This window comes from Columba livia, unplaced genomic scaffold (assembly GCF_036013475.1).
Source record: "Columba livia isolate bColLiv1 breed racing homer unplaced genomic scaffold, bColLiv1.pat.W.v2 Scaffold_135, whole genome shotgun sequence".
NCBI classification, from domain to species: Eukaryota; Metazoa; Chordata; class Aves; order Columbiformes; family Columbidae; genus Columba; species Columba livia.
The window spans coordinates 950,915-961,245 of NW_027043031.1; the positions used below are offsets into that span (position 1 = coordinate 950,915).

Consider the following 10,331-nt stretch of genomic DNA (forward strand, 5'->3'; position numbering starts at 1 on the left):
CAAACCTGAGTATTGTTTTTCAGTAGTGTCCCTCAGTGTGACCCATAAACCTTACAATAAACTTTGGAGTTTGAATCTGACTTTGACTTCTTGAGAGGTTTCATCAACTTCCTCCAGGGTCTGAGGTCCATGGACTCAGCACCAAACCCACCAGAGGGGTCATTAAAGCGCCTTGGGCTGCTCCTGTGCTGCTGAGCTGGGCTGGGCTCCTGGGACACAGGGAGCTCATGGCAGCGGCAGCGCTGCAGAGAGACAGCTCTGCCCAGGAGCAGCTCCTCTGCACACGCAGCAGGGCTGAGGGCTCTGCCTGCAGCACCGAGGGCGCAGGAGCCGGGCAGAGAGAAGGAAACACAGTCTGGGCTGGGAGGATTCTGAGAGTTCACTGGAAATGAAATCCTCTCAGATATGAAGCCTGTGGTTGCAGGGCATTTAACCTGCAAATCATGGTAGGATCTCAGAAAGCTGTCACATTGCAGAGCCTGCGAGAGATGTAAGTACAGCTCTCAGAGGTTCTCTGATCAGAGGGGAGGATGTGCTGCAGAGCAGGGATTGCCTTCTGCACTGTCAGAGTGACAAGACGTGAATGCTGCGTTGTCCCCAGGGTGGCTGTGGGGTGTAAATGTAGATGTGCAGGCAGGGGTGCCCAGGGCTGTCCTGCAGAGCAGGGTCCCTGCACCCCAGGGCTGTGCCGGGCAGGGACTCTGCCGCCTGCCAGGGTCAGCGCTCAGCCTGCCCGGGAGATCCCAACAACACTGAGGGGAGAAGATGTGGTGGAGGAGCAAACCCTATTGGGCAGGAAAGGTCCTTCTGCTGTGGAGGGGGTAATGTGTGGGTCAGTGCTGCTCACACATCAAGATCATCCCCAGCATTTTTCCAAGGGGATGCCTCAAGAAGAAGATCAATGCAAGGATTGCCAGGCAGATAAGGAGCTTTCCTGAGCCTGTCTTTTCAGTTTCCTCTCCCAAGGGCTGTGGGGTGCAGGAAAGGATAAAATGAAAATGAGCTCTCATGCTTGAACAAGTCACCGACACTCCTGAACTGCAGCTCTGAGTGATCAGTACATCTGCCAGAAGGCTCATGACATCCCTTCCCCACCCCTCTGCCTGTGCACAGCACCTGCATCACCTTGGCTGGACCCGTCAGCCTTAGTCTGACCTGTCCTGTTTTCCAGCCTGCAAACAGGAAGATGCCCCCAGGCAGTGCCCTGTGAACAGGCAGGATCTGTAGGGCCAGGGGGAGGGCACAGAGGGTGGGATGGTCTGTGAGCACTGACAGGGAAGAGACATGGACAGGGAAACACCTCCCAGGGGAGAATCTCCAGGCAGCGGGGAAATGATCAGAAATGAGAGGAAACCAAACCCGGAATGGTTATGGGAGGGAGAAGAGAGAAAAGTCCCTGTGATCCCCTGCAGTGCAGATCCCTCCTGTGAGCAGCCCCCTGGCCTCCTGTCCCACCCAGCAAAGCCTCTGCCCTCAGGGCCGGGGGCTCCAAGGCATGAAGCAGCTCCTGTGCAGCCAGAGCTCCAGTTCCTCTGCAGAGCACAGGGGCTGAGAGCAGCTGCCCGGCAGTGTTGGTGTCTGGGAGGTGGCTGCACAGCTGGGGAAGGGTGACGCTGTCTGAGTGCCCGGCTGCCTCTGCCCTGGCCTCTCTCACACCCACCCTCACCGCATTTTCCTCCTTGCTCCCCTGCTCTGGGTCACTGCTGTTGGGATCTTGTTCTTGCTGTCAGGCTCTCTGGGGATGGCAGTTTCAGCTGCAGAGTCACAGCCTGAGCTTGTGGGTTCTTTCCTGCAGGTGTGTCCATGGGCACACGTGTCCCAGCTTTGCTCTGACCTGTGGGCTGTGGGCAATGCAGTCTGTGGGGCTGGGGAATGAGCTGAGTCTCCCTGAATCAAATGCCATCATTAGGACACTTGGATCGGTTTCTTTCCAAGCTGTGAGCTTCCCTCCTACAGCATCTGTGCATATCTGCAGGCCCCATGGAGAAGCACTGAGATGCTGCCCTCAGCAGTGCCTGGTGGCTTTTCAGGGTAACATGGGAGTGTGATCAGGCTCCATCTCAGAAAGGTGCCAGCCCAGGGCATCTGGAGCAAGACAGAGGGACAGAGCAGCTGCCCTCACTCTGCACTGACCCACAGGCATCCTCTGGTCTCCCAGGACTCGCTCTGTTCTCCCTGAGTGCAGCAGAAAGAAACACAAGAACACTCAACAGGGGAAATGGGGAGCAAATGTAAAAAACATAGAACTCTTAAACTGCCTGGACACTTCCCATCCCATAGCATTTCAGTGCAGATGCTGACAGGCCTTTCTGCATTAAAAGTGGTTTCACCTTAGAAAGCTGCACACCAGGACTGATCCCTGTCCCTGCTCAGTTCTGTAGAGGTGGACTGATTTATCAAGAGCCCGCAGGCAAAGGCTTCAAACAAGGCTCTGGCCATGGAGCTGAAGGAATATGCCCTGTAAAAAGAAGAGTCTCTGTCTGTGATAGGTGGAGCGTCTTTGCAAAATAGTTTTCATTGTACTTGAAAAAGTCTCACCTAACTTGTAACAGTGTTTCCTCCTATGACAGTGCCTCCTGTCCGAGGATGCAAATGTCCAACAGCAGCTCCATCACCCAGTTCCTCCTCCTGCTGTTCACAGACACACGGGAGCTGCAGCTCTTGCACTTCTGGCTCTTCCTGGGCATCTACCTGGCTGCCCTCCTGGGCAACGGCCTCATCATCACCACCATAGCCTGGGACCAGCACCTCCACACCCCCATGTACTTCTTCCTGTTCAACCTCGCCCTCCTCGATCTGGGCTCCATCTCCATCACTGTCCCCAAATCCATGGCCAACTCTCTGTTGGATTCCAGGGTCATTTCCTATGCAGGATGTGCTGCACAGGTCTTCTTTGTATTTTTCTTGCTTGGTGCAGAGTTTTACCTTCTCACCATCATGTCGTACGACCGCTACGTTGCCATCTGCAAACCCCTGCACTACGGGACCCTCCTGGGCAGCAGAGCTTGTGTCCACATGGCAGCAGCTGCCTGGGCCACTGGGTTTCTCAATGCTCTGCTGCACACGGCCAATACATTTTCACTGCCCCTGTGCAAGGGCAATGCCCTGGGCCAGTTCTTCTGTGAAATCCCCCAGATCCTCAAGCTCTCCTGCACACACTCCTACCTCAGGGAACTTGGGCTTCTTGTATTTAGTCTGTTAATTGGTTTTGGCTGTTTTGTGTTCATTGTGGTGTCTTATGTGGAGATCTTGAGGGCCGTGCTGAGGATCCCCTCTGAGCAGGGACGGCACAAAGCCTTTTCCACCTGCCTCCCTCACCTGGCCGTGGTCTCCCTGTTCCTCAGCACTATCATGTTTGCCTACCTGAAGCCCCCGTCCATCTCCTCCCCATCCCTGGACCTGGTGGTGTCTGTTCTGTACTCAGTGGTGCCTCCAGCAGTGAACCCCCTCATCTACAGCATGAGGAACCAGGAGCTCAAGGATGCCTTGAGGAAACTACTTCAATACTAACTACTTCAGGTTTATAAAGTTTGTGTTATCTCACTGTGGCTGCTATAGAAATAGCCAGAACTAGGTTTTCATCTGATGTGTCTATATTTTTCTGTAGTGCTTTTCCTGGGCTTTGTTTTTTGATTCATGTCTATAATAACATATTTCTTGGCCTCCTGTGAGTCTTTTATTGAACCAAAGACCTCATGTACATATGTATATGCACCCATTGGTTTTTATAAAGTCAATAAATAAAGCAGTAGAAAACCATTTGTCTCAGGTCCCATCTCTTCACTCTCCTCTGGATCTGAGGGCTCAGCCCCAGGATGCAGGAGTGTCCAGGAGGCAAATGCTGCCCCATGGAGGAGCAGCCCCGGTGGCCTTGGGGCTGCCCATGGGCACCTCAGTTATCGCTCCCTCTCTGCTGCTTGTGACTCGAGGCTGCTGCTTCCCTGGAGCCGTGGCCAAGGGCAACAGCAGGATGCTGCCTTTTCAGTGCTGGTGTCTCCTCAGAAAGACATCGATTTTGTTGAACCTGCAGTGGAACTGGAGCACAGGATTGATTTCGAGCTCAAGGAAGGTCTCGTGGAGAGCAGATACTGGTCTGCAGTCACATCACACACTGCCTGCTGGTCATCTGTGGATATCACTCTTGTCCTTCTAACCTTTGTGTGAAAACGTGACCAAGAACACACTGACACATCCAGTTTAGACACTCTTTGAATTTTGAACTGGGGATGGGGCGGGATGGGAAAGGCAATTTTAAAACAAACGGCTGTGCCCTTGGATTTGTGGGGCCCCTAAAGTCTCATGTAACTTGAGACTGTCCTGTTGTCCCTACAGTGGCATCCCTGAGGCTGCAGACATGAGCAAGCCATGGGAACCACTTGATCAGAGCTGTGTCTGTGCAAACAGCACCATAAACCCAGGGGCTCCTCAGGGCAGGGCAGAAGTCTGGACGCCTCTTCCAAAGCTGGTGTCAGGAATACAGCCCAGGTGCTGCTCCCTCAAAAGGACTCCTGCTCTTTTGGGGTTCTTGATGGATTCAGGGGGACAGGCTCAGAGTCCCAGGGGGGTGTGTTAGGGACCAAGGACTGGACTAAGAGCTTCCTTCTTGTTTGCACATTTCCAAGAAGACTTTAACAGGTCTTGGACTTATCTGCCAGTTGCTGCCCCACCTGCAATAGGAATGATGGCAGATGTCCTCCTGGAGAGGAACTGTGTGCACCCAGGAGAGCTCAGGGGATCTCCAGGGAGAGCATGGGAATAAACTTTGGAAGGAGGGGCAGGTTACTCAGGAGGAATACAAGAATTCTGTGAGGTTATGGAGGAAGAGAACTAGAAGGGCCAAAGCCCAACCGGACCTACACCTGGGTACTGCTGTAAAAGGCAACAAGAAAAGTTGCTATAAATGTATAATCAATAAGAGGAGGGCTGAGGGGAATCTCCATCCCCTGATGGATGGAGAAGGAAACACAGTGACAAAGGATGATGGAAAGGCTGAGGTGCTAAATGCCTTCTTTGCCTCAGTCTTTAATAGTCAGAACAGTTGTGCTCCAGGTACCCAGCCCCCTGAGACAGGAGACAGGGACAGGGAGCAGAGTGACTCCCAAATAATCCAAGGGGAAATGGTCGGTGACCTGCTACACCACTGGGACACCCACAAGGCTATGGGGTCAGATGGGATACATGCAAGGGTGCTGAGGGAGCTGGCGGAGGGGATCACTGAGCCACTTTCTGTTATCTATCAGCAATCATGGCTAACTGGGGCAGTCCCAGTTCACTGGAAGTTGAATAACATGACACCCATCTAGAGGAAGGGCCAGAAAGACAATCTGGGGAATTACAGGCTTGTCAGTCTAACCTAGGTGATGGGCAAGGTCATGGAGCAGATGATCTTGAGTAACATCACACAGCACATACCAGAGAACAATGTGATCAGGTCCAGTCAACATGGGTTTAAGAAAGGCAGGTCCTGTTTGACCAACCTGATGTCCTTCTATGACAAGATGACCCAATTAGTGGATGAGGGAAAGGCTGTGGATGTTGTGTACTTAGACTTCAGTAAAGCCTTTAACACTGTATCTCACAGCATCTCCTGGAGAAGCTGCAGCTCATGGCCTGGATGGTGTATCTGCAATGGGTAAAGAAATGACTGGAGGACCGCACCCATAGAGTTGTGGCCAAATCCAGTTGGTGGCCGGTCATGAGTGGTGGCCCCAGGGCTCAGTATTGGGGCCAGTTCTGTTAATCTCTATCAATGATTTGGATGATGGTATCGAGTGCACCCTCAGTAAGTTTGCAGATGACACCAGGTTGGGTGGGAGTGTTGATCTGCTGGAGAATGGGAAGGCCATGCAGAGGGATCTGGACCCGCTGGATCATTGGGCTGAGGTCTGTTGTCTGAATTTTAACAAGTGGCAGGTGCAGCACGTGGGTCACAACAACCCCAGGCAGCGCTACAGGCTCAGGGAGGAGCAGCTGGAAAATTTCCTGGTGGAGAAGGATACGGGTGTGTTGGTCGGCAGCAGCTGAACAGGAGCCAGCGTGTGCCCAGGTGGCCAAAAAGGCCACCAATAGTATCCTGGCTTGTATCAGGAATAGTGTGGCCAGCAGGACTAGAGAAGTGACTGTGCCACTGTACTTGGAACTGGTGTGGCTGCACCTTGAATCTGGTCCTTATCATAAGGACATTGAGGCACTAGAGAGAGTGCAGAGGAGGCAACAAAGCTGCTGAGGGGCTGGAGCACAAGTGTGGTGAGGAGCGGCTGAGGGAACTGGTGGGTTCAGTCTGGAGAACAGGAGGCTGAGGGGAGACCTTATCACTGTCTACAACTGCCTGAAAGGAAGTTGGAGCATGGAGGGGGTTGGTCTCTTCTCATGAGTAGCAAGTGATAGGACAAGAGGAAAAGGCCTCAAATTGTGCCAGGGAAGGTTCAGATTGGATATTACAAAAAAATTCTTCATGGAAAGGGTTGTCAGGCATTGGAACAGGCTGCCCAGGGCAGTGGTGGAGTCACCAGCCCTGCAGGGGTTTAAAAGGAGTTTATACGAGGTTCTTAAGGAAGATGGTTTAGTGTTCGAGTCAGGTTATGGTTCAACTCGATGATCCTGAGTGTCTCTTTCACCAGAAACGATTCTATGATTCTGTTATATCAACTGCATAATTCTTCTATCACTTCTTCTCAGTGCTCTTCACGTACCTGCCTCTTTACCTACAGTCCTGAAAGTTTTCTAATTAAGCACACAAGTCTTGAATACCAGATGTAAATGATGGAAGTGACATGGCTCTATCAGTCTGGTCTGATACCTGCCAGTCCCAGGCAAACACCTCAGGTACACGGGGCCTCTTGAGGTTTGCACTGGGTGCTTATAGTGAGACCATGGAGCTCAGCCCGAAAACCTGAGAACATCCCTCAAAACTGAAAACCAAACCAACCCAACAACAACAACAAAAAGAACAAAAATCCCCACACTCCATTTTTTAATCAGATGAAATAATTCAAAATTTCCAATAAAATGTCTGTGGAATTTCTATCCTGCCAAAATATGAATTTTCAGAATGTGTACGGACTGTGGGAGATGAAACGTTGGCCTTTCCCTGTGCTTGCAGTGCCAGAACTCTGTCTATCACTACGTGTATTTAATCCCCTGAACATCCAGGAGTTTCCACCTGTCCTTACCCAGCTCCCCGTGTCTGAACTCATCTCTTCAGAAGCCTGTCTGGACATTTGCACTTTCCATCGCTCCCCAGAGGTTCTTCACCTCTCACTCTTGGCTCATTCAGAGCCTCTCAGCTCTCACTCTGCTTTGAGCTTCAGGCAGGTCAAGTCTTTCAGCAGTTGCTCTCCTACTCCCTACAGGCAACTCTTGAGTTATGGTAATGGACCTCGCTGGAAACTGCTTAATTTAACCACAGAACTGAGAAACATCATTAAGTTCTATTGTGTTTTCTTTTTTTTTTCCTTTGTTGTTTCCTCTAATTAAAAATTCCCCGGTGCCTGTTTACATCCAGTTCTCTAAGGAAACATGAAGCAATTCCTGCGAAGAAGCTGTAACAATCAGTGCAAACTTCAGTGCAGAATCTGATGTAAAGAAATGTGCTGGAAATCCCAGGGGCCAATGAGCAGAACAGGGAGTTTGGGGAGCTGGTTATAGATTTCCTGCTAACAATCTGAATAGAGAAACATTCTTCACAGAACTGCTCTGTTTATTTGACACCTTTGAGGTCTCCTCCTCTGCCTGTATTTTTATTTTCTTGTTCCTCCACCTCTTCCTTCTTCCAAAACGTTTCCAAGGGAAAGATTCCTGGAATCACAGAGCAACTCAGGTGTGAACATCATCTTGTCTCACTGTCCTGCTCAGGGCAGGGTGACCCAGGTGAGCTTGTCCAAGGCCTCTGCCCAGCTTTGCACCACCCACTAAGGAGCTGAAGGTTCACTGTGTCACATCATACAGGGGGAGAATAAAGACATTCAACAGTGTTGGCCCAAGTGCTGGTCCCTGAGGGATCCCACTGGTAACTGGCTCTGTGGGCACTTTGTACCACTGGTGATATTTGGGCTTCATCATCCAGCCAACTTCCCACCAAACATCCACTTCTTTAGCACAGAAAGCACCAATCGCATTATAAGGACACCACAGGAAACCATGTCTGACACCTTGCGAATTTCCATGTGCACAATGTGCCCTTCTTTCCCTGCCCATTTGGGTTCAGCAATCCCTTCCTTGTTTTCCAAGTGTCTGGACATGGCTGCAGGAAGACTTGTCCCATTCCCTTCCCAGGGATGGAGCTGGGCTGAGTAGCCTGTAATTCTGACAATTCTCATTCCTGCCCTTCTTGAAGGCAGGTTTGACAACTGCCTTTTCCAAGGACCTCAGGACCTCTCTGATTGCTCTGGCATGTTTGAGACCACAATCCAGGGTCATGGGTAAGGATGGTGTAGCAAACAGGAGCAGGTGAGGTTGATCTGCCGGGGCCAGTGGGGTTTCTTCCTGGAGTCACACACGGAAATGTCAGTGTCTGTCAGGCATCCATGTCTGAGCTGGCCTCATGGACTCCTTATGCACCCAGGGATGCTCAGAGACAGAGTCTGTTCCTTTCACACACAGAGGCAGGAGTCACAGTGTCCCTCTGGCCTCCTGAGGGAGGCACCTCAGCCCTGTGGTGTGTCACCCTGCTCTGCACTCATCTGAGATGTCCCACGTCATGGGGAATGGACATGGGGACATTGGTTAAAGGAAGCACAGCCCAGTGCTGCATTTAGTTTCCATGTGAGGTTCCTCCCAATGTAAAATGACCTCGGGACGCTGTCTGTCCCACAGGCCTTCATAGAATCATACAATGTCCTGAGCTGGAAGGGCCCCACAAGGACCATGGAGTCCAACTCCTGTCCTTACACAGGACACCCCACAGGTCACCCCGTGTGTCTAAGAACGTTGTCCAGTCTCTTCTTGAACACGGTCAGGTTGGGGCCGTGACACCTCCCTGGGCAGCCTGTTCAGTGTCCAGCACCTCTGGGTGAAGAACCTTTTCCTCATGTCTGACCCCTGGCACATCTTCATGCCGTTCCCTTGGGTTCTGTCATTGGTCACCAGAGACAAGAGAGAAGAGCTCAGCTCCCTTCTGAGGAACCTGCAGCCCCATGAGCTCTGCCCTCAGTCACATCTTCTCCAGGCTGAGCAAACCCAGGGACTTCAGCTTTTCCTAATACAGCTTTTCCTCCAAACCCTTCACCAACTTCATAGCATCTTCTGGGCACTCTCCAGTAGCCTTATCTTCTTTTACCCTGTGTCCCCAGCCCTGCACACAGTGAATGCTGCAGGTGAGGCCGCCCCAGCACAGAGCAGCGCGGGACAATCCCCTCCCTGCCCGGCTGGCCGTGCTGTGGTGGCTGCACCCAGGACACGGTCCCTCTTGGCTCCAGGGACACTGGTGGCTCATGTTCAACTTGCTGTTGACCAGACCCTCAGATCCCTCTCTGCAGAGCTGCTCTTCAGCATCTCATCTCCCAGTCTGTATGTACAGACAGGGTTGACCTGTCCCAGGTGCAAAATGGCACCCCTGAATATCTGACAGCATTGGCGCTCACTTCTATTCATCTCACCTCACATACATGATGTTCACGCTCACATCTCACCTGTACAATGCAAACATGGACTTCTGACCTACTCATTCAATGTCTTTTCAGGTAAGGAGAAAGAACCTCTCTGAACTGGGGCGAGAGGTTCAGGCTGGAAATGAAGGCTGTGAGGGATTAGTCCATGATGATTGGGACAGATTTGATGGGGTGTCCAGTGCACATGGGCACAGCCCAGCCCCTGCTCTGCTGGTCCTGCAGGTCTCTGGCAGGAGCCTGGCTGTGAGAGGACACTGCTGTGTGCCAGCCCTGCACACACACACTGCTCAGCTGCACACGGGTGTTTCATCTGTGGCCAATTCTGTAGGAATAAGCTTGAGAGAAACATTGCAAGAAGATATAAACCATCATGCACCACCCAAAAAAGATCACTTTTCCTTGTGGAAGTACTGTTACTGAGGCCAGCTCTGTCACAGCAGTGCCCATTGCCTGTCCCTGCCTGCGCCCACAGCACTGACACACAGCAGGACGGTGACCAAGCTGCCAGAGCACTCAGGCCTTGCACCAACACCAGGGATGAGAAGGAGAGTGTGGGAGTGGAACCAGAACAGCTCTGGAAGAACAAGCGCTGCTGATCCCTGGCAGGGCTGCCAGGATGGACTCTTTTCCCTTCCACCCATCACGGGAACTGTCCCTGCAGCTCCAGAAAGGCCTTGGAGTTACGATGTCAGTAGAAAAAAAAATGGTGGAAGGTCCCTTTAT

The 10,331-nt window shown here is 51.8% G+C and overlaps 1 protein-coding gene across 1 annotated transcript; it reads left to right on the forward strand.

The window, feature by feature from the left end:
• The first annotated feature begins 2,586 nt into the window (after positions 1-2,586).
• On the forward strand, positions 2,587-3,510 carry LOC135577750 (olfactory receptor 14J1-like). The gene has a single exon (XM_065047871.1). It carries the CDS (start codon positions 2,587-2,589, stop codon positions 3,508-3,510), a length of 924 nt encoding a protein of 307 aa, XP_064903943.1.
• Positions 3,511-10,331: the final 6,821 nt, after the last annotated feature.